Consider the following 24720-nt stretch of genomic DNA (forward strand, 5'->3'; position numbering starts at 1 on the left):
CAGTAAACACAAATGAAACACAAAACATTCAACTTGTATAAGTAAAGTTTTCTTTTAATAAGAAATTATGGTATGAAAAATAATGACAACCAACCACACGCCAGACAATTGCATCTTCTCATGGTCCAATGAGGAGTAAGTCCTCTCGGAGCAGAAGCATCCCAGAGTCTGCATGGAATCTTCTTTATTTGACTGAAGCCATAGGACACAGCCTGAAGGTCATTCAGTAGAAAAACACTCCAACCATGTCTGCAGTTCAGGTGAGCGGGCAGTTCATGGTTCACTAGATCCAGTCTTTGTTATGAACCTACCAGGAGTGTCCGTCGATAGTCTCTTAATAACTTACACAAATCCTGTACATACTTACAGCAGGCCTGAAGCCTGTCTTCAAAGTGGATTTAAAATAAAAAATAAAAGTTATCTTACATATTTAATATTCATTAGATATTATGAAGGGGGAGGGGGGGGGGTCTGGTACAGCCTATCACAAATCGGACTCATACAGCACATGCAAATCAAGAACAGAACAAAATCAAACTTTGTTGGCAACATCCAGAATGACTGATGACGGCAGAGAGTTGAGACATCCACACAACATATCTGTGACAAACCAAGTGGGACGAGGTTAACGACAAGAAGAAATAAACAGTGTTGTACACAATGATCCCTATGTATAAATATATATCTTCTATAAACATCCTTATATAATGGATTATGGTATTGAATGCATTGCTGTGATCTTGCAACTTCCATATTGGTTGTATTGCATTTTATTTGATCAAATCATGGGACTATAGGAAAGAATATAAAGCAAAATCGATGAAAACTCATCCGCAGCAGAGGGTTTTCATTTTCAAAAAAGTGTGTTGTGTTACGAAAACAATCTGCTGCACTTTTAACATGAAGAAATTCACGAGAAATCATGAGAAACCCAGATCCTTTAACGTTAAGAAACAGGATTGATGATTTACAAACATGATGATCGACATTAGATAAACACATGAGGACAATTTAGCCAAACCTTATTGGGAACCAAATATCGTAGCGTTTCAATTAGCGTGTAGCCTTTCGCTTGATAGTCTGTAATAAAATCTTTCTTTAAGAAAACACCCATTCTTCCACATGAATTATCACTGACTCCAGACAGAACGAGTTTTTCATAACATTGGGAACCAAATAGATTTCAGAAAAAACACAGATGAGAGTCAAACAGATTTAGGTTCAAGGGGCCCGACGACAAAACTGATGGCAGAACACAGCCGTTCTAAACCACAGAGCAGACATGGTGTGGTGTGAACGGCTCTGAGAGCTACTCAATGCTTCCCCTGACCATGGGAGTTCTGCAGCACAAACACATCCCAGCTGAACCCCAACCAAAAGCTGCTCCCAGTCCTTTAGAGGAGTTTGGGCCTGTGATGTTCAGCCTTCTGACCTTTCCCTCCCCCGTCTGATGACCCGCAGCCCTCCTAACCTCGTCCTCCTGCAACGCTGGACTTCCTGAAGGGCACAGGCCTCTACCGGTGGCGCCACACTGCCCCAACGCCTCACATGTTGTAGGCCACATAGATGGGGTCCAGCTGGTCGGCCAGGAAGCCGTCCCTGAGGTGCATGCGCTGCTTCTCCCCACGTGAGTTGATGGGGATGACGCCGGGGTCCACAACCACCACCACGCCCACAATCAGGTAGTGCTCCTCCAGCACCACGTTGGTGACCAGGGCCACCAGGTCCAAGGCCTCCTGCTCAGAGCCCTCCAGCTCCACCACCACCACCAGCAGGTTGGTCCAGGTGAACACCGCGCTTGGGAGATGGATACATACATTATGAATAAACTCACCTTGCCAAAAGGCATATTCACACCTCCACCCTTCTACTGATAGTAAACCAGTTCATACAAGCTACTTCCACTCCCCCCTGAAGTGGATCTCCCTCCCTGGGAGGGTTCCAGAGCATGGGCGGTCCTCACCACTCAGCGATGCTCTTGTGGGCCCTGATAACGGAGGTCTCGATGTCGATGGGGTGGTACCGCATCCCCCTCAGCTCCAGCGTCTCGTCCAGGGAGCCCACCACATAGAGGGCATCGTGGCGCTCTACAGCAGACAGGGGGACATACAGGCGGCGAGACAGACAGGCAGACAGATGGAGAGACCGACAGACAGACAGAAAGGAAGGAAGGACAGACAGATTGAGAGACAGATCGGCAGACAAACAGGGGGACAGACAGACAGAGAGGCATACAAACATATAGACAGACAGTCAGGCAGCCGTACAGATAGACGGACAGACAAAGCATGATTGAATTATGAAAATAATGATAGTAAGTTCAGCAAAACAAAACTCGATATTAGTTATAGTAGATTCCAGCGGCTGTCAGATACCAGAGGAGGAAACACACCTCCTCCTGAAGCCTCTCTACAGCGCTAGTGTTCAGAGTGGACACACACCTCCTCCTGAAGCCCCTCATCAGCCTCTCTACAGCCGCTAGTGTTCAGAGTGGACCACACACCTCCTCCTGAAGCCTCTCTACAGCGCTAGTGTTCAGAGTGGACACACACCTCCTCCTGAAGCCTCTCTACAGCGCTAGTGTTCAGAGTGGACACACACCTCCTCCTGAAGCCTCTCTACAGCGCTAGTGTTCAGAGTGGACACACACCTCCTCCTGAAGCCTCTCTACAGCGCTAGTGTTCAGAGTGGACACACACCTCCTCCTGAAGCCTCTCTACAGCGCTAGTGTTCAGAGTGGACCACACACCTCCTCCTGAAGCCTCTCTACAGCGCTAGTGTTCAGAGTGGACCACACACCTCCTCCTGAAGCCCCTCATCAGCCTCTCTACAGCCGCTAGTGTTCAGAGTGGACCACACACCTCCTCCTGAAGCCTCTCTACAGCGCTAGTGTTCAGAGTGGACCACACACCTCCTCCTGAAGCCTCTCTACAGCGCTAGTGTTCAGAGTGGACCACACACCTCCTCCTGAAGCCTCTCTACAGCGCTAGTGTTCAGAGTGGACCACACACCTCCTCCTGAAGCCTCTCATCAGCCTCTCTACAGCGCTAGTGTTCAGAGTGGACACACACCTCCTCCTGAAGCCCCTCATCAGCCTCTCTACAGCCGCTAGTGTTCAGAATGGACCACACACCTCCGCTGGCGTCGGTCAGCTCTGTGCGACGCAGGAAGCCCAGGTAGCCCGTCCTGGCCCAGTTGGTGACTGTGTCTCCAAAGCAGAGTCTGGTGTTGAAGTGGTCCGTGTGCAGCGCCTCCTCTCCGTACACGGTGTAGTACCCCGTTGCATTGTGGGGGCTGCTCACCCAAATCTGACAAACGAAAAACACACACCCAGGCTGCTTCAGGGCTTACTCAGGGACAGACCCTTATCTCAGATGACCTGGGCCATCTGAGATAGCCCAGGCCCAGGTCTTACTTAACATAGTACTGATTTGCTATACTTTAAAGACAGAAAATAACATACAGGTGCATCTCAATAAATTAGAATGTTGTGGAGAATGTACTTAATTTCAATTAATCAATTTTAAAAGGGTAAAGTCATATATTATATAGATTCATTACACCCAACCTGAAATACTTCAAGCCTTTATTTGTATTAATCTTGATGATTATGGCTTACAGCTCAGTATCTCATAATATTAAAATATTGGGAAAAGTTCAATATTGTAGACTCAAGGTGTCACACTAATCAGCTAATTACCTAAAAATACCTGAAAAGGATCAGTAGGCTTCACAATCATATGGAAGACTGCTGACTTGAAAGTTGTGCAGAAGACAATCATTGACAGCCTCCACAAGGAGGCTGTGCATCCAAGCATATTCATAGAAAGTTGAGTGGAATTGGCATCTTGGCACCTGCCCACATTTCCCCAAGTACCAATTCCTGGTTTATTGTCCATAGGATTACTGTGCTTGATTGGCCAGCAAACTTGCCTATTCTGAACCCCATAGAAAATGTATGGGGTATTATCAACAGGAAGATGAGACACGAGACCCAACAATGCAGACGAGCTGAAGGCCGCTATCGAAGCAACCTGGGCTTCCATAGCACCTCAGCAGGGCCAAAGGCTGATCGACTCCATGCCACTGATGCAGTAATTCATGCAAAAGGAGCCTCAACCAAGTACTGAGTGCATATACAAGAACATACTTTCATATCTGTTTTTCTTATGTCTTATTTAATATTCTAATTTTCTGAGATACAGAATTTTGAGTTTTCTTGAGCTGTAAGCCATAATCAAAGATTAATACAAATAAAGGCTCTACAAATTTCACTGTTTGTGGAATAAATCAATATAATATATGAGATTCACTTTTTAAAAGGAATTATTTAAATTAATTAACTTTTCCACAATATTCTAATTAATTGAGATGCACCTGTAGTTTAGTCATTTTTAGCAGAGAAATCAAAGTATGTGAGGCTGGACTGACCTCTCCAAGGTGGGAGTCCCCGAGGGGCCCCTTGGTCTCTGTGTTGGCCACGATCACCTTAACGCCAGGCAGGATCTGAGGACCACATGGAGGGGGGGCCCAGTTAGTGGAGCCGCCGTTTTATAGAGTTGGTTGTTAAGTGACATTTCCTGGTATGAAAAGGTGTGTGTATGAGGTGGTGTGACCACGCATGTACCTTCCCAGACTCCATCAGTGGAAGGCTGTGAGGTGACCCCCTCTCTACCAGACGGACCCTGCAGGTCATGCAGAGAAACGTCCAATCAGAACTAAAACACTCCTCACCCATTCCATATCATAACGGACTGCTGATATCAATACTAAACATATGGAAACAGAAACATGAATCCTGATTTGGTTTGAAAGCCACCAAGTTAGGATATATACTGTATGGATATATGTTGTTATACATTATTCTGCTGCTATACGATATTTGTTCTGAAAGTCGATGATCACCACAGAGATCTCCATGGAGACGAGGTGCCCTACCTGTCGTGCCGGAGGGCCCTCATGTCCACGTAGACCGTGGTGGGGTCCGGTCCTGCCGTGCCCTGGAGGTCATACAGGGGTCAGACAGGGGACAGTCAGGAGTCAGACAGGGGTCAGACAGGGAACAGTCAGGGTTCAGACAGGGGAAATTCAGGGGTCAGACAGGGGACAGTCAGGGGTCAGACAGGGGACAGAGACCAGAGTGAGACCAGGATCCACCTCAAGGATAATGTCACGTGTGTGTGTGTGTGTGTGTGTGTGTGTGTGTGTGTGTGTGTGTGTGTGTGTGTGTGTGTGTGCGTGTGCGTGTGCGTGTGCGTGTATGGTGGTGGTGGTGGTGGGGGGGGGGATCTGGAAGCCAAAGCCACAAAACTAAAGTAGCAAGCGAGTATTGGAAGCAACGGGAACGACATGGATGGATTTGTGTTGGATTGTTGAAGCTAGAGAAGGTTGTCATGCTGCTGTCACACCTGAGGGTACGCTAGAGCAGAGCCAGTACAGACCTCCTTCAAAGACCAGGTTGACACTAATAGGAAAACTAACAAAACAATTGATTGTCATGATCTGGGATCAAGCAGTCCGACTAATGGATAGCAGAACTTCTGGGGGGATACGGCACAGAGCATGGGCCAAAAAACAGGAGAGGCAAGGGCCGGAGTTCCTGGTAGCTATGAGAGGAAGAAGCTCTCTGTAGGGGATCTTAATGAGTGTGTTCTACAGTGGTACTTCTACAAGCTGTTGATCTGAAATCCTTAACCTGTTTGTTACAGTTTACCGCTGCTGCCTGAGTTTCTGGTCGCCACTCACGCTCTTAAAGGGCCAGGCCACCAACAGCATGATTGATCGAAAACAAATACGAAGCGAAAGAAAGTAGATCAAGAACCAAGATCTGAGCTGGTCGGCCTTCTTCTGACCTTACATTAATATGTCCAGTCTGATGACTACGGTGAGCATGAAGCACTGTTCGATGCTCTGAGGCTCTGTGGAGCATAGTTCTCTTCTCAACGACTAATAACAACCAATCATGTGATGTCAAACCAAGCACATGTCTGGGTCATGTGACACATGGAATAACCCGGACGTCAAGCTTAGTGAAACTACATGGGTTATAGCAGATCACTCATTCACTAAACATTACTGGTGCAGCATGTGACTTTGACATTCTGAGGTTCAGCCACACTGGTTATTGTCAAAGTTAAGGACAATAGAAAATAAGATAGTTAGGGGGACAAACAAGAGGCATCCTTGAAACGTCCACATTTTTTGTTGACGCCATCATCAACAAAAAACAACGACAGCAACTGCTCCAACACAGAGGCAGCCCGACGCAGCAACAGAAGCCATAGCAGCATTAGCACCCAGCTGCCCCGCTGGCAGTTGCAGCCCCACTAGCAGGGGGCAGATACGCTTAGGGATGGGAATCGAGAACCGGTTCTTGTTCAGAACCGGTGCCGAGTAAACCGATTCCTTGGAATCATTAGCAAGCCTGCTTAGAGGGAACCTATTATGCTTTTCGACTTTTATGACCTATAAACGTTGTTATAATGATTGATAGTCATGTTTAACCATACACAAAAAACGATGTCGATTTTAGGGAAACTCTTCCTCTCATCTGGGCGCTTTCAGCCTTCTCTGTCAACGCTCCGTTTCGTCCTTCTCCTCCCCCTCGCCCCCCTCCTGCCAAATCAACTCCGTTGTGATTGGTTAACTTCCTTGGAGCGCGCGCGCGGGCAGATTTGACCAGGCAAAGGGGGGTGTGGCAGGAGTACGTCTACGTAGATGTTTCCCGGAAATGTGAACAAGTGAATCGCAATCGAGGTCCCGAGCGTTTAGCGCTCTGCACAGCCATGGGCGTAGCGGACGCGGGGTACACGGGGGACATGTCCCCCGCACTTCCCGTATCTGTGCCCTCTGTCCCCCGCACTTTTTACAGCCACAACCATTCAATTCATTTTCCACGTGGAAACACGTTTTTCCGAGCCGCTTTTGAACGCACCATGAGCAGGTGGCGCTGTCACGTTAAAATTGTACCGGGGGCGAAAATTGTACCGGCCTACGTCATCGTTTGTTTACATCCTGACAACCTGCCCGGCAACAGACGACGCGATGCAGAAAACATGTTTCCAAACGACGAAATAACATAATACAGGATAGCGGATCGCTATCTGTATTATGATAGATAGCGATAACACTTGTTTTTACTTTATATTTGTATTGTATTTAAACGAAACAATAAAAGAATTTGCCCGCGAAACGGGCGATCGCGTCAAATGACAAATGTTTTGCCCGCGAAACGGGCGATCGCGTCAAATGACGTAGGAGGGTTCTTGAAACATAATACAGATAACGGATCGCTAGATAACACTTGTTTTTACTTTATATTTGTATTGTATTGAATTGTTTAATCGAATTTAGCTAGTAAACTGAGTGTTTTAAGCAGGTTTCATAGTCTAGAATGTTCAAGAACCTTCCTACGTGATTTGACGCGTCATTTGACGCGATCGCCCGTTTTGCGGGCACATTTTTTTATTGTTTTGATTAAACAATTAAATACAATACAAATATAAAGTAAAAACAAGTGTTATCGCTATCTATCATAATACAGATAGCGATCCGCTATCTGTATTATGTTATTTCGTCGTTTGGAAACATGTTTTCTGCATCGCGTCGTCTGTTGCCGGGCAGGTTGTCAGGTTGTCAGGATGTAAACAAACGATGACGTAGGCCGGTACAATTTTCGCCCCTGGTACAATTTTAACGTGACAGTGCCAGGCGGCAAACACCGCTGTCGTGTTGTGATTTCATCACAGAGACGTTGATTCAGATCTGTTTCAAGCATGTTCAGCAAACCAGCAGCCGAACAGGCCGAACACGGTTTGTTTTTTCGAAGTTGAGTAATGCCGTTGCATGTTGTTTAACTAAATGATGACCAACTAATAGATGTCAATATATCAAGTTAAGCTAGTTAACAATTGTTAACTGTTACCTATGTTAAATCGCTTGCTAGGTGCAGAGGTGATAGTAACTAGTTACATTTACTCTGTTACATTTACTTGAGTAACTTATTGGATAAATTGTACTCTTAAGAGTTGTTTTACTGCAAAATACTTTTTTATTATATTATTCTAAAGTAACAATACTCCTACTTGGCTACTCAACCACCTAGGAATAAACCCACTCCTCGCATTTCTGCACAGAACTTGTGCTCACGGTTGTTTTGCACATATTTTTTAATCTTCATACAATAGAAAGAGCAGGGTCAGGGAGGAGACAGTGGACCAGAGTCCAGCAGCAGCAGGAATGAACAGGGAGGGTCTTCACAGCAGTTGAGGAGAAATTATCGATAGGATAAAAGTGACTCTGCGATTAATTTCCACAGCTACGTCACCACTACTATTCTTAATACTATTTATAAGTTTTGCTTTGAACATTTATTATCTATATCATTGCAGGAGAAATTATAACTGGCTAAGGAAATGTCTATAGGATAAGAGTGACTCTAAGATTAGTCTAGTTTATATTCAAAGAGACTTTTTGTTTATTATTTATTTGCCGATATTATTTGACTACTGCACTATTTGTGTTTTAAAGGAAGCAGGTATAGGTCATACCATTTGTCTTAGTCTTGATAAATTTTGCACATCTGTGTTGTCCTAATTGACGACGGCAAATGTAAAATAGCTACATCTTCATGTCAATATGTTTATTGTCGTCACTTTCACTTGTCACTTCTTGCCATTCAATTAAATTATGTGGCTTATTACCCTGTCACTTCCATTCCATTTTGGTGCTGATAATTTGAAACAGGAATGGTGTTTTCCAGAACTTTTCGTGTTCAGTGTTGTCATTTGGCACTTATTATCTGGTTACTTAACCTGTAGATGCTCGAGGGTCATTCTGTGTCAACTCAACCAGAGTTTGGCAGCTTTAGATTTTAACTTTAGATTTTGATAGTAGCCTACATCATCTTAAAGAACTAAAGTCGGTCCGCTGGTGCTGTGCTGTTTGTGGTTATGTAGCCACTATGGAAGTGCAACTGAATGCGAGAGGATGATAAATCACTCAATAGACCTCTGAACAATTTGTCCCCCTCACTTTTGAAAAGATGGCTACGCCCCGCACAGCCACCCCAGACTGTCAGGGAATACGTCGAAATGCATGTACGTCATTATTTGACACTTTAGTATGGTTAAACATGACTATCAATCATTATAACAACGTTTATAGGTTATAAAAATCGAAAAAGCATAATAGGTCCCCTTTAACGATTCCGCTTATCGGTTACGGTCGCGGCAAATGCGTCATGACGTCACACACACGCTGCTTTGTTTTGGTTCAGAACGCAGCAAACATGGCGCCGCCGAGGAAGAAGCGCATTGTGCGTTCACACCAAACGCGACGGGGCGACAAGATCCCATACAAAGTGAACATAGAGACGGGTATCGAGCCAATTTTTTTCGCGAGAGAAAACCGGCGACAAGTTTTTGTCGTGATGACAGCCAATCAGCGTTCAACAGCGTGACAACTGAGTGACATGTGTAACGTAACAGCCAATCAGCGTTCAACCGACAAACTCAGTGCAATGCAGTCCGGGGTGAACTGCAGCATGGAGGAGAAAGTGATTGTTGCAGTTTGCGACTCCCGGAGCTCTATATATAATAGTATATGATATAATATAATTGTATATATAATATCACGGCCAACAGCTCTGTCGCCTCCGGATGGCCGTAGCGTGGGGAGCTCATAGGGATTGGGCTTCTCGGGGATTGTTTACTGGCGTTGTTATGGTTTCCGGTCTTGTGTGTTCGAACGGTTTATTAGGTAGGCCCATCTAATAAATCTCTGTCTAATCAATACTTCATTTTGTTTATGTCAGTTGAATTTTGTTACAAGTTTAATGCAAATGAGCACTGTTAGCATTGCAAAAGGCACAAGCTCTTACTTGACTGTTTTCAGTCTGTGTTTATAGTTTTATGGCACATAATGATGGCATTTTTGCTTAAAAAGCCAAACATATATTTCTTTGTCTAGCAGGGTTGTTAAAGGTATTAAAAGGTAGTAAATGAAATTAGCCCAAATTAAGGCCATTTAAAAGTATTAAAAAGTAATAAACGTCATCTGACGAGGTATTACATTTCCAACAAGGCCTATGAGTTTTTCAATTGGTGTTATTCAGGCATATCTCCTAAAATTTCTAAAACTTGCGTGGATTTATTTTTATGTTGCGATTAGGACCTGAGAGATATCAATGATGTCACGTGGTGCGTGCGCTGAAACAAACTGGCTGGCTTGTTCAGACCAAAGATTTGCGTCGCAACTCCTTGCAAATCCTTTTGACGAGACGGGCTGCGACGTTCTAAAACTGGGCAGTTCACACTGCTGCAACGGGCGGAGACGTCAGGTGGTTTATTATGGAGCCAGTTTCCTGCCATAATTCAAACCTGAAAAAAAAAGTTTCAAAGGCTTGCAAGTCTGGGTTTTAAAACTCAACACCTGGTAAAAAAGGTTTTGCAACACTGAAAAAAGAGATTATAACCTGAAGAAAATTCAAACATCTGTAAACATGATTTTGTGTTCTATTTTATCTTCTTCATCATTTTCACCAACACATTTTCAAAGTTTTTTTTTGTTTCGCAAACATGTTTTCAAAGTTCAAACAATATCACCAGCGCATTTGCAGAGTTTCAAATCTGGCACTGTTCTAACAGTGTATTTCATTGTTTCCCGGTTTTGAAACCTTGTAAATGGGATTCTGCAAACAGGTGTTCATACATTGAGAAATAAGTTTTGGACGGTTGAATATTTATTTTTAGAAACTTGTAAAGGTGTACATTTACGCCATTGCAATGTATTTTTTCAGAACTGACTTTTCGGCACTGACTTTTCAGAGATTTGACCACACAGGCGCAAGCTTTGAGTCACGTGAATATTGGCAGTGTTCTGTCGCCCATTCGTTTTGAAACTCCTGACACTCAAAGTCTGAAGAAAAAAAAAACGTTCCTGGGGGCGGGACCATTTAGCTCTAAACCTATTGGTTGCTCTCGGCTGACGTACATTCCAATCACATGTGCCGTTCACCGGGCTGTGCGGGATTGACAGTGCTCTGCCGATGACAAGAATGTGATTGGAATGTACGTCAGTACATTCCAAGGGGTCAGACAACTATCATACCGTCGCAGTCCACTGCCCAGACTCCCCCATCCGCCAACGACCGCATGGGGATAAGGGAGGGATGAAGGATGTACATGTGCCGTTCACCGGGCTGTGCATGATTAACAGTGCTCTGCCGATGACAAGAATGTGATTGGAATGTACGTCAGCCGAGAGCAACCAATAGGTTTAGAGCTAAATGGTCCCGCCCCCAGGAACGTTTTTTTTTTCTTCAGACTTTGACTGTCAGGAGTTTCAAAACAAATGCGCGACAGAACACTGCCAATATTCACGTGACTCAAAGCTTGCGCCTGTGTGGTCAAATCTCTGAAAAGTCAGTGCTGAAAAGTCAGTTCTGAAAAAATACATTGCAAAGGCGTAAACGTACACCTTTACAAGTTTTTAAAAATAAATATTCAACCTTTCAAAACGTATTTCTCAATGTATGAACACCTGTTTGCAGAATCCCATTTACAAGGTTTCAAAACCGGGAAACAATGAAATACACTGAAATATCAACATGCATGCCCTGGCCCTGGACCTTCAACATCTCTCCTCTGGCTCAACTGACTCCCTCTCTGTTGCTGACTCAGTGGACTTATACAACCAGTCCCTGAGCAGTCTCCTGGATCTCCACGCCCCCTTAACATCGAGGTCAGTCTCCTTCTCGCGCTCCGCACCCTGGTACACCAGTGAACTACGTACAATGAAGGCGGCTGGGCGTGTCCTTGAGCGGCGACTCAAGGCCTCTGGTCTGACCGTTTACAAACAGGCATACAGGGAACACAGGAGGGCATATGCTGAAGCCCTGAATAATGCACAGTCCAGGTTCTATTCCACAATAATCAACAATAGCCCTGGTAACTCCAAACAGCTCTTTTCAACTATCAATCACCTTCTCAAACCCCCTTTACCATCCCAATCTGATGTCACCACGGAGAGGTGCAACATGCACATCAACTTTTTTAAACAAAAAGTGAATAACATCCGCTCACACCTCTCCACCACTACTGTCCTGCCCCTTCCAACTGCTGACCCACCGATTGACTCTGTCCAGACCCTCTGCTCCTTCTCCAGCATCACAAAGGAAGAGGTGGAGGACGTCATCAGGAAAATGAAGCCATCCACCTGTGCACTAGACCCCTTCCCTACAGCTCTGCTGAAGGCCAACATCTCTGCTGTCTCTCCACTCATCACCAATATCATTAACCACTCCCTCCTGGCCGGCCATATCCCATCTGCATTAAAAACTGCTGTCATCAGACCAACATTAAAAAAAACTACCCTTGATCCAGAAGTCCTCTCCAACTACAGGCCCATCTCAAATCTCCCATTTCTGTCAAAAGTTCAGGAAAAAACAGTTGCAGCACAACTCCAGGATCACCTCATACAACATCACTTGTTTGAAAAATTCCAGTCTGGTTTCCGCTATGGCCACAGTACAGAAACAGCCTTGGTCAGGGTCACAAATGACCTCCTGATAGCAGCAGACACCGGCTCCCCATCTCTCCTCATCCTCCTGGACTTAACAGCTGCTTTTGATACGGTTGACCACAATATTCTCCTTCACCGCCTGCAATACACCATTGGACTATCAGGAAATGTAAAGAACTGGTTCACCTCGTACCTCACTGACAGAACTGAGCACGTTGCCCTGGGCAAAGCAAAATCACACACCAACAACGTCACCTGCGGTGTCCCCCAGGGCTCGGTGTTGGGCCCCACACTGTTCTCACTGTACATGCTCCCCCTGGGTAGTGTCATTAGCAGGCATGGCTTATCTTACCACTGCTATGCTGATGATACACAGCTCTACATCAGGACAACCCCCACTTCTTCTGCCCCTCTGCCAACATCCACACTGACCACCTGCCTGGAGGAGATAGAGGCGTGGATGAAGCTCAACTTCCTACAACTTAACAGCCATAAAACGGAAGCCATCCTTGTTGGCACGCCACATCAGCTCCGCTCCCCCACCATCACCAATATCACCTTCTCTGGCCAAAACATCCCCCTTTCCACATCCGTCACCAACCTCGGTGTTAAAATGGACCCACAACTTAATTTTGACACCCACATCAAACACCTCTGTAAGACAGCATTATACCACCTCAGGAACATCGCCAAACTCCGCCAATATCTCACCCTGGCTGATGCAGAGAAGCTCGGCCATGCCTTTGTCTCCTCCAGGTTGGACTACTGCAATGCACTCCTCATTGGGATCCCTGGCAAGAGCATCCAGAGGCTCCAATTTCAAAACAGTGCTGCCAGGGTCCTGATGAGGGTGCGCAAACATGACCACATCACCCCCATCCTGAAATCACTGCACTGGCTCCCTGTCCCACTCAGAATTGAGTACAAGGTCTCCCTCCTCACCCACCAGTGCCTTCACGGACTTGCCCCCCTCTACCTTCAGGAACTCCTCACCCCCCCGACAACCTCACGTACACTCCGTTCAGGATCCACTCACACCCTCCAAACCCGACATACGAAGCTGTGCACCATGGGTGATCGGGCCTTTTCTGCTGCTGCCCCTAGACTATGGAACGCCCTCCCTGACCACCTGAGGGCTCCACAGACTACAGCTCTTTTTAAACGGAACCTCAAAATCCATCTCTTTAAAAGAGAATTTAGCTAAACTTTCTTTGAGGTTCCCCCTTTTAATAGTTTTTTTTCTCTGAAGCACTTTGAGATTCTTGAATATAAAGTGCATTATAAATAAAATTTATTATGATTATTATTATTACACTGTTAGAACAGTGCCAGATTTGAAACTCTGCAAATGTGCGGGTGAAATTGTTTGAACTTTGAAAACATGTTTGTGAAAAAAAAATACTTTGAAAATGTGTTGGTGAAAATGATGACGAAGATAAAATAGAACACAAAATCATGTTTACAGATGTTTGAATTTTTTTCAGGTTATAATCTCCTTTTTCAGTGTTGCAAAACCTTTTTTACAAGGTGTTGAGTTTTCAAACCCAGACTTACAAGCCTTTGAAACTTATTTTTTCAGGTTTGAATTATGGCAGGAAACTGGCTCCATAGTTTATACCCACTTCGCGAGTTCGCTTCTGTTAGTTCAAAGTAATTTGAAAGAATGGGGAAATGCAAATTTTTGGACCTCTGGCTGGAGGAATCGATCTTTAAAGAATGAACGCAAAAAGAACATTTGTTTGACCGGTTGCCACGGTTATCTCCGTGTGGTTAATTTGCATTTGCGGTGTTAATTAGCAATGTTGTCAGCTTACTGTTACATTAAACTGTAATCAGAAAACGCGGTTATATGCTATAGACCATATTGTATCTGTGGTATAAAGGCTGGGACGAATTTCGAATTATAAATGTAACGTTAGCTCTCTAGATCAGCTGACTAAAATACCTCCCAGGTCGTAGCTAAGGTCCGTCCTATTTATGTGAACATTTTTATATTTGGATTGTAAAACGCATGAAAATATAAATGAATGATCTTAATTCCTTTTCTTTGGCAAGTGACCGGTATAAGCGGGATAATGCCCTTTGAGGTGTCAAAAACCTGTTTGATCAAAGGTAATTAAAGGGGACTACTTTTTGAGGGAGATTAACTCAAACAGAGTATACATTTAATAAGCATGCAATACGAATAAGAAAAAGCATGATCAGTGAAGTATTAGAATTTTTTTATTATGTTGGCAAGCAAGAAGTAGAATAAATGGGATAATCAGTCTTATTAAAACGGTTGGAAGTGCAATTTCTGTGGAAGAACAGCTCAATCAGAATAAAAAATTATCTTATAGGCCTATACGGCTCAATCGGAATACAATTCTCTGATCGGAATAGAATTCCATGCGGAATAGAAGAAGTGGTGTAGTCCGCTATAGTCGACATGTATATTCCGATTGGTTTGGGGTGGCTTCGGCTACTTTTTAACTTAGAGAGATGGTAGAAGCAGCTGCTGTATTTCGCAATAGGTCAGTCGGTACTTTTATGCATACCGAACTTGACCACTGTCAAGGAAAGTGGATTTTTTGCCTGATTCACATCTTACTTCTCACTCCGTAAGTCTGGTAACTTATCAACCCCAGCGTGTCCAGTTTCTAAGCGAAGTCAACGTCTTTGGTGGACTATTTCTCTGCTGTTTTGGCAAGGAGCCGTGTAATAATGTATAGAACGTCGCCGGTCATTATCGAAAAGAATACCCTTCAGGGCGAAGCAAGACACCTTCGCTTCGCATCGCGGTCCGGTTCGCCCTGTCTGGGCTTATTTACCCGATAATGACCGGTGTTCTGTACTATAACATTATCCCTTACATATCATATAAGTCCAGACCAACACAACGGTTGTGTGCGAGAGATATACGAACGTAAGCTTACCACTTTTGTAAATGCCATAGGCCTATATACAGTACATTCTGATTGCATGATAGGAATAGATCTATTCCGATTAGAAATCGAATCGGATCAGAAGTGTCCATGTTAACCCGGCTAGTGTTGTGTGAACCACAGTACTACTCGTACTATTTCATGCAAAACCTTAACACTGTGATAACAATATTAACGAGGTAATTAGAACTTAACTTCAACACTTGACACAAAAACTCTCTCTCTCTGACACTCTCTATGTCTACTTTGTGACATATTGATTAAAAACTAGGGACCAAGTCCTGTTGTGACATCTTGATTAATCCAACTCCAATGGTCTCTCTCTTGAAGTCGTGCTGGTATTAAAAAATATGGTGAAGGTACTAAAAATGATATTAAAAGGTAGTAAATTCAACTCAAGAATTTCTGTATAAACCCTGTCTAGACCAATTTATTTGAAAATGTACAATTTCCTAATACTAGACGCACTTCTGATCAGATATTAAAGAGATTTAATACAAACAAACACATTTGTACTTATTTTCTCACCCAATGAGAATCGATAAGAGAATCGATAAGGAATTGGATCAATAAGCAGAATCGGAATCGTGAAATTCTTATCAATTCCCATCCCTAGATACGCTAGCAGTTGCAGCCAAGCTAACAGCCAGTAACCCGGCTAGCGGTCAGCGGCCCAGCTAGCAGGGGGCAGCCCAGCTAACATTCAGTAGCCCCGCTAACAGTCAGTAGCCTATCTAGCAGCCAGTAGCCCAGCTAGCAGCCAGTAGCCCAGCTAGCAGCCAGTAGCCCAGCTAGCAGCCAGTAGCCAAGCTAGCAGTAGCCCAGCTTGCAGCGAGTAGCTAGTAGCCCAGCTAGCAGCGAGTAGCCAGTAGCCCAGCTAGCAGCCAGTAGCCCAGCTAGCAGCCAGTGGCCCAGCTAGCAGCTTGTAGCCCCGCTAGCAGCCAGTAGCCCAGCTAGCAAAAAGGAGCCCATTTAGCAGCGAGTAGCCAGTAGCCCATCTAGCTGTCAGTAGCCCAGCTAGCAGTCATTAGCCAAGCTAGCAGTCAGTAGCCCAGCTAGCAGTCTGTAGCCCAGCTAGCAGCTCAGCTAACAGTCAGTAGCTAAGCTAGCAGTCAGTAGCCCAGCTAGCAGCGAGTAGCCCAGCTAGCAGCGAGTAGCCCAGCTAGCAGCTGCAGCCCCACTGGCCCTCGGTACCTGCTCAGCTAGTTTCCCCAGCCGGTTGGGCTGCCCAGGAGGACACAGGTACAGGAAGAGACCAGAGATATACACGTGGACACACACACACACACACACACACACACACACACACACACACACACACACACACACACACACACACACACACACACACACACACACACACACACACACACACACACACACACACACACACACACACGCCAGACAGACACACCACATTTATACACGCACACACAGATATACACATACAGATATACACAATACACATAAATGCATTCAGACACGCACATTCATCATGGAAATTATTAGAGTCGGGCCGTGACAAATTAGAAACAAAAGTAGGATCACAAAAGGAGAAAGAAATCACAGAAAAAGAGAGAAGATATATACAGTCAGACCATGGGAGTGAACAAAACCAAACCACAGGACAGAAAACCATCAAGAGAGAACGGGCTGCAGGACATGGACTCTCATTACCAATACTCTTAATCAATCACCGACCTCACTCTTGCCCAATCCTCCTCCTCGATAACCTCACCCCTCTTCCTCCCTCCTCCACCTCCTTCCCTTCTGCTCCGCCTGTCCCTCTTTCTGCTCCTCCACCTACTTGTTGCCCCTAATTCCTTTCTTTCTACCTCCATCTCCCCCTCCTCTCGCTAAAACCCTCTCCTCTCCCCACCAACCTCTCCCCTCCCCACCACTGACTCCTCTCCCCCTCCCCTCCCCACCAGCCTCTCCTCGCCCTCCTCTCCCCACCACCCTCCCCTCTCCCCCTCCTCCCCACTCCCCCTCTACTCTCCTCTCATCTCCCCCTGCTCCCCCTTCCCCCCCTCACCTGCAGGCAGACGGCCACGTTGACACGGCACCCAAAGGTGGTGCTGACGGCTCTGGTGGAGAGCCCCAAGTCCTTGAAGATCTTAGAGAAGGTCTGGGTGAGGGAGATGCGCGGCCTCTCCTCCGCCACCACCATGCACGTCCGCACGCAGGATAGGTTGACGTTCCTCAGCTGGAACACACAAGACATGGGGGACGGCTCAGAGTAGGAGGGGCTGGGTACAATGAGGGTCTGCAGGCCGGCTGGACGTGATGGTGTGGACGTAGCGCGGCTGTGGACCACTCTGCTGACTCATATATGCATATATATTTATAGATGCATATATATGTAGATATATAAATATATAGATATCTATATCTTCTATCTCTCTATATATAGATATAGAGAGAGAGATGAAAAATAACCCAATATATATATATATATATATCTCGACAGGTTGTTGCTGATTGTCCGTCTTGAAGAGGACCGCAGCGGTGTGTGTGAGGTACTGACCCTCAGGGCCTCGGTCTGCGAGCCCAGCCCCTTGGTGCACATCTCCATGACGGAGTAGGAGCAGAAGGTCACGCGGACCTTGTACTGGCTGACGGCAGACAGCCACAGAGACGCGTTGGTCTCCAGCTCCAGAGGGGGCACCAGGATGGACTGGTGGCCTGAATACACACTGGAGAAACACACAATACAGTTAGAATGTAGAACACACAAACACACACACACATACAATACAATTAGCATGCAGAACACACACACACACACACACACACACACACACACACACACACACACACACACACACACACACACACACACACACACACAATACAGTTAGCATGCAGAACACACACACACACACACACACACACACACACACACACACCAACACACACACACACACGTGTCATCAAATACAAACACAATTAACAAGTGAGATGACACAATGAACCCAGTGAAGACTGCAGTGCCAGCTATTACCTGCAGAGGCACCAGAGAGCAAAGCCCAGGCCACAGTAGGGGTCCAGACAGATGGCGATTTGCCTGGAGGGGTAGAGCTCACACTGGAGCTTGATGGAGCGACACAAGGCACTGGTGGCAGCATGGGACATCTGGAACAGCAGTTAACCATCGTGAATTGGTCATTGTTATGATTAGGTATAGCTTTAGTGTGCTCATGGTTAGGGTCCGTACTGACATCACACAGAGGGGTGGGTGTTGAGGTGCTCATTAGCGGTAAATAGCAACAGCTGAGGCGGCAGGTGAGCCAGGAAGTGAGACTCTGGGTTGAGAGTCTCTGGAGGTGGCCCTCTGCAGGTGAGACTCTGATGATACGTTTACACGATGACGGTCTGAACAGAAGACGCAAAAGTGGCGTCGCGTCTCGACTTTTTATTCCGCGTTTAGACAAGCGTTTTCGGGAGGAAATCTGTGTGCATACGGTGACGCAAAAGTGTGTGGAATTCGATTGGGTATGCATGCCAGGCGGCTAGGTGGTGCTGTGATACACTATCACACAACACCGCCATGTCTGAGCGCATGCGTAGAATCTTCCTTCTTTTATCCGTGCCACAAAAACCAAAAAGATCCTTCTCTGTTCAGTAATACTATCTGTACATATCCTGTACATTTCGTGGAAAGATTCCTGTACGCTTGTTAGAGCTGCCAGAGCAGCTTGAAGGTCAGACACATGGAAATAATCGGACATGTTTGTTTATTTCCTTGTACTGGCACATGTATGTGACGTAAACGCGTACGCGACGTGAGCAGATCTGAGCAGTGTTTTGCGTCTTGGTATTGTAGACGGAAACGCTACGGCGGAGCGTATTCAACTTTTCCACTCTGGAGGGTGGTTTCAGATTTAGGCGTTTTCATGCCCCAAAAAACGCTGTCACCGTCTAAACGAAAGGCACTTCCGATAAAATATTTTGTCGTTTTTACCCGCAAGCGTCCTCGTGTAAACGGGGCCTGAGTTTGTGGTATTAACACAGTCACCTGGATACAAGGTGCCGGTGCGGCGCGTCACGGAGAGAGCTGTTCGTCTACGGTGGCTGTGGACCTGCGGTGAGTACCTAGCACCTAACTCCCTAGATAGGTAAGAGTGCACTCACCCAGAGAAAGTTTAGGAACATATCTCAAGTTCAACGCACCACGTAGGGACATACAGTACATTAGGTTACGGGCTGACTACCCGGATAAATAGCGAGTACGGTAGGTCTGGCGCGTAACAGTCATGTCCATAGATCTTGTGTAAGTTTTCACGAATTTTCACTGGACCACAAAATCACTGGACAAAAGAAATGGGTCCCGGTTGCAAAAATGTACAGCATGCAAAATAAGGCATGTACACCAAGTTTCAGAATTTCCTTTTCAATCTGGGCGGCCACGGATACTCTACGAACACCTAATCAGTCAGTTTGCGGCTGCAGATGTTTAAAAATGGCAGCTGAAATAAAATGCTGAGAATTCACGACATATCATGGGTTACCATGTTCAGCGCTGCACGCCCGGCCCCAAAGTCCTGTACTTTAGAAAGTACTGACCCCTGAGGAGGGCCTTTTTTGGGGGTCAAATCATTTCTCATGTCTCGGAACTTAATGTGCACCCTGGTCCCTGCGGTGGAGCTCCTCCAGAGGGCCCTAGCTCCTGGGGAAAGCACTGGGGTGGAATGTGGCTTTACAGCGACGACAGACAGAGGTCATCAATGAGCAGGGAGGGCAGCTCGCTCAAAGATGCCTTTCGTAGACTCAGGATACACAGGATCAAACCCATAACCCGGGCCGTTCCACTGGTAGTCAAACAATGTAGCGAACAGTGACTCTTAAATCTTGTCCCTCTGACCCCCATTTCCCACAACGAAAAAAGCAGACCAGCAGCTTAAAGAGGACCTATTATACTACTTTTCTGGTCTTAATTTCTTATTAATGACTCCTATAGCGCAACCTGACGCGAATCACAGCACAAAAAACAATGTACATTTTCGGGAAACTCTTCTTCTCATCTGGGCGCTTTCAGCATTCTCTGTCAACGCTCAGTGTCGTCCTTCTCCGCCCCCTCGCCCCCCTCCTGCCAACCCAACTCTGTTGTGATTGGTTACCTTCCTTGAAGCGCGCGTGCGGGCAGATTTGACCAGGCATATGGGGGCGTGGCAGGAGTGCCTCTACGTAGATGATTTCCCGGAAATGTGAACAAGTGAATCGCAAACGTTGTCCCGAGTGTTTAGCGCTCTGCACAGCCACCCCAGACTGTCAGCAGGGAATGCGTCGAAATGCATGTACGTCATTATTTGACACTTTAGCATGGTTAAACATGACCATCAATCATTATAACAATGTTTATAGGTCATAAAAGTCGAAAAAGCATAATAGGTCCCCTTTTACTTAATGTGTCCTCTCTATAGTACTGCCAGGGATACCTGTGACACTTCCAGCTCTGAAACAACATGAATAACTAGTCCAGCCTGAGCAATGTAACAAGCAAACGGCACGGAGAGAGTGAGAGTTGTCACCAAGACTAAAAACAGCTTCTCTTAAGCAAAATGAAAATCCTCCTGACAAATAATCACATCATCACAAGCTGTGTGTGCACTTCAGTAGAATATATAGACATATGACAGAGGCCCGGGGCGCAAAACTCATGATGGCAGACGCATCAAACACCGAAAGTAAAGCTTTTGCTCCTTGCTGATTCCGTCTTCCACGGGTTTTGCGATGGTTGGTGGAGTTGAAATGCCTTTCAAAAGCTTTGGTTTTCTTAACCAATTTAAGGTCTTTGGGTCTTCCTGTAAATAACTCCCCAAGTTTGTCTGACAAAGGGGCTTCTTTCATTTAACCCTTAACATCCAAACACTAATTGATTAGGCAGGTTAAAGGGTCTATTTCCTTTGAAACATTTTTGTTTAGATGTTCATAAACATAATAAAATAAAAATAAAATAATTATAATTACTTGGGGCCTAGAGGGCCCTCTCTGAAGTCCAAGAGAGCCCTATCTGAGGGCCCTATAGGCCCCAACGGTTCCCCTCTGGTCAAACACCGTTGCCCTACGCTACATCCCCCCCCACACTAGCCGGGACCATTCTGCCCCGTGAGAGGAGAGCCGGTCGCTGCGGGTACCTTGACTCCTGCTAGGATGCCCGTGGTGGAGACACTGAAGTCCAGGTAGGCCAGCATCTCCGGGGTGGGGGGCTTGTAGAGCTGGGGGGTCCTCTTCCTGGGAAGGTCGTCTGGAGGTCACCATGGAGGGAGACCGTCAGGATGCATTGTAGGCGTGGAGATGAGTTGCTCTTTAGTGTGTGTGTGTGTGTGTGTGTGTGTGTGTGTGTGTGTGTGTGTGTGTGTGTGTGTGTGTGTGTGTGTGTGTGTGTGTGTGTGTGTGTGTGTGTGTGTGTGTGTGTGTGTGTGTGTGTGTGTGTGTGTGTATGTGTGTGTGTGTTTTACCTGTGTCCAGGACCATAGGCCAGCTTTTAACGTCTACGGCGGCAGCAGCCTCTTTGGATTTGAGCAGCTTCATTATTGCTTGAGTCGTCAGGATACACACTGACTTACTGACCTGTTACACACAAGCACACACACACACACACACACACACACACACACACACACACACACACACACACACACACACACACACACACACACACACACACACACACACACACAAAGATAAATCACATGATCATCTCAAACCCAGTGGTTCCAGTGAATATTAAACCCAGTGGTTCCAGTGAATACTAAACCCAGTGGTTCCAGTGAATATTAAACCCAGTGGTTCCAGTGAATACTAAACCCACTGGTTCCAGTGAATACTAAACCCACTGGTTCCAGTGAATATTAATCCCTGTGGTTCCAGTGAATATTGCAGACCATTGTGCAGAGTGGGATGGGATGAGAGGTGCGCAGTGCTGCAGTGAGGAGCTCTATCCAGAGCCTTACCTCTACGATCATCTTGACGGTGGGCAGGGTGGTTGCCAGGTTCTGGGGGTGGGGGGGTCTCACGGTGACCGGGACGCAGCCAGCATACAGGCAGCCGTAGAAGGTGGCGATCAGGTCGATGCCTGAACACAGTGACAAAAAGCACTATTGAGAGCCGTGGGTGGATCCTCACTCATGAGTCAGAAGAACCGGGCCTTGCACTCCAGATACCATTAACTTGGATCCCCATTAGACAAAGAAAATACCAAAATTGCGGTGATTGGCCGGCGACACCCCTCAACACATTCGGTCAGTCTGACGGCAGACTGACCGAGAGAAGCAAAGACGGTCTTTCTACAACATGCTAACATAAAGGCTGAGAGGATATACATTCAACTCATCAGATACGGCAACAGCAGAGGAGGAGATGGAGAAAGGAGGAGGTGGGGAAAGGTGGAGGAGACTAAAGGAAGAGGAGGAGACGAACAACAGAGAAGGCGACGAACAGCAGAGGAGGAGGAGACGAACAACAGAGAAGAAGGAGACGAACAACAGAGGTGGAGGAGACGAACAACAGAGGAGAAGGCGACGAACAGCAGAGGAGGAGGAGACGAACAACAGAGAAGAAGGAGACGAACAACAGAGGTGGAGGAGACGAACAACAGAGGAGGAGGAGACGAACAACAGAGAAGAAGGAGATGAACAACAGAGGTGGAGGAGACGAACAACAGAGGAGGAGACGAACAACAGAGGAGGAGACGAACAACAGAGGAGGAGGAGACGAACAACAGAGGAGGAGGAGACGAACAACAGAGGAGGAGGAGACGAACAACAGAGGAGAAGGAGACGAGCAACAGAGGAGGAGGAGACGAACGGCAGAGGAGGAGGTGGAAGAAGAAGTAGAGGATTTTGAGGAGGAGGAGGAGGCAGCGGAGGCGGTGGCAGGAGAAATGGAGGAGGTGGAAGGAGAAGTGGAGGAGGTGGAAGGAGAAGGGAGAAAGGGGTGGAGGTTGGTCCTACGTTACCTGGCGGGTACACCAGAGCAACATGATCACCGGCGTTCAGGCGACCTTTCTCCGTGAGTGCCACGGCAACCCTCTCGGCTCTCTTGTGGAGCTGTAGACACGAGGCGGAGCTGACCACCGCGCCCTGGTGGACAAACACAGTACGGTCACACTGGAGCACACGTCTACACACTACATCGCATCCTGGCAACATGGGGACATGGAGGGATCCAATATAAGCACTGACAACTCATTTAAGACCCCTGCATTAACTCAGGAGTTAGGATTAAACAACACAAATTACTACATTTTACTTAATAATGAAGTCATAAATAATGTACCTCACTGGTAATTACCTTATAACTAAGAATCTGTCACTTTAACTTAAATTAACTTATAAATGATTGAATAAAGACGAATTAATAACTAATAAATAGAGCAAACGATTAATAACTTATCACTTATATTGGACTAATTACTTCTGATTTAGTACACCTATCAAACATTTACCAACAGCCATTGTCTCTTTTTTGGATACTTCAGTAAAAGTCTAAAGGTCTCTTTCGGAGCTGGTCGTGCTGATGAAGCAACACTCTGGGCTCCTTCAGATAAGAGCCATTAGTCATCAACAGCAGGGGGGAAGTACCTTGGCGTTGAGCACCAGGAAGAGAGGGTGGTCAGGGGTGGCCTGAGCTCTCCACTGGAGCACGTCCTGCATGTACAGGAACTGTGGAGCAGAGACGGAGCAGGAGCGGTCAGACTTGGATGAGGTGGGCATGTGGAGCTGTCTCTGACCCCACGACCGGCTCATGAAGGATGCAGTGGAGCGAGGGCATGAGAGAAGGAGCTGAACTGGTGGGAGAGTCAATAAGCGTAGAAGCATTCCATGGAGCTGAATCTACAGTCCGTATGTATGGCCGGATATATGTGTTCACACATTAAGGGACATATTGCTGATGAGGCTCGAGCGAACAAGACGTCATGCTTCAAGTATGCAAGGGAAGTTAAATGTCGACATTGTACAATGTACAAAACCGTTTTGAGTGCAGTTACGACACTGGTGTGTGTGTGAGCTGATCTCATGAGCACAGACACAGAGGTGAACAGAAGGTTCAAAGATAAGAGTCTTCCTACTTAATTAGTTCAGGCAAAAATGGACAAGTAACATTTAGACAGCACCCTTGCTAAGACGCATCCCCATGATCGCTGACTCAGAATGCATTGGTTTAGTTTGAACGCCTTACGTGTTGATAGCATGACTCTCTCTCTCTCACCTGTCTCTGCGGAGGTGCTGGTGAAATGGAGATGCTTTCTATCTTACGTGTTCAGTGAGAT

General features: G+C 46.2%; 1 protein-coding gene across 6 annotated transcripts in view; it reads right to left on the reverse strand.

The window, feature by feature from the left end:
* Positions 1-33: 33 nt before the first annotated feature.
* Positions 34-24720, reverse strand: part of dip2a (disco-interacting protein 2 homolog A) — a 155671-nt gene continuing 130984 nt past the window's right edge. For all 6 annotated transcript variants that reach the window (XM_060040939.1, XM_060040937.1, XM_060040936.1 and 3 more), the window contains 14 exons: positions 24032-24112; positions 23407-23530; positions 22403-22524; positions 21908-22019; positions 21584-21693; positions 18451-18581; positions 17974-18142; positions 17482-17652; positions 4939-5000; positions 4628-4685; positions 4432-4506; positions 3134-3308; positions 1964-2087; positions 34-1797 (listed from right to left, as the gene is read on the reverse strand). In XM_060040939.1, the coding sequence (XP_059896922.1) occupies positions 1545-1797; positions 1964-2087; positions 3134-3308; positions 4432-4506; positions 4628-4685; positions 4939-5000; positions 17482-17652; positions 17974-18142; positions 18451-18581; positions 21584-21693; positions 21908-22019; positions 22403-22524; positions 23407-23530; positions 24032-24112 (1767 nt within the window). In that variant the 3' untranslated portion in view covers positions 34-1544. The remainder of the gene's footprint in view (positions 1798-1963; positions 2088-3133; positions 3309-4431; positions 4507-4627; positions 4686-4938; positions 5001-17481; positions 17653-17973; positions 18143-18450; positions 18582-21583; positions 21694-21907; positions 22020-22402; positions 22525-23406; positions 23531-24031; positions 24113-24720) is intronic.

The sequence above is a fragment of the Gadus macrocephalus genome, chromosome 20, assembly GCF_031168955.1.
Source record: "Gadus macrocephalus chromosome 20, ASM3116895v1".
Taxonomy (NCBI): Eukaryota; Metazoa; Chordata; class Actinopteri; order Gadiformes; family Gadidae; genus Gadus; species Gadus macrocephalus.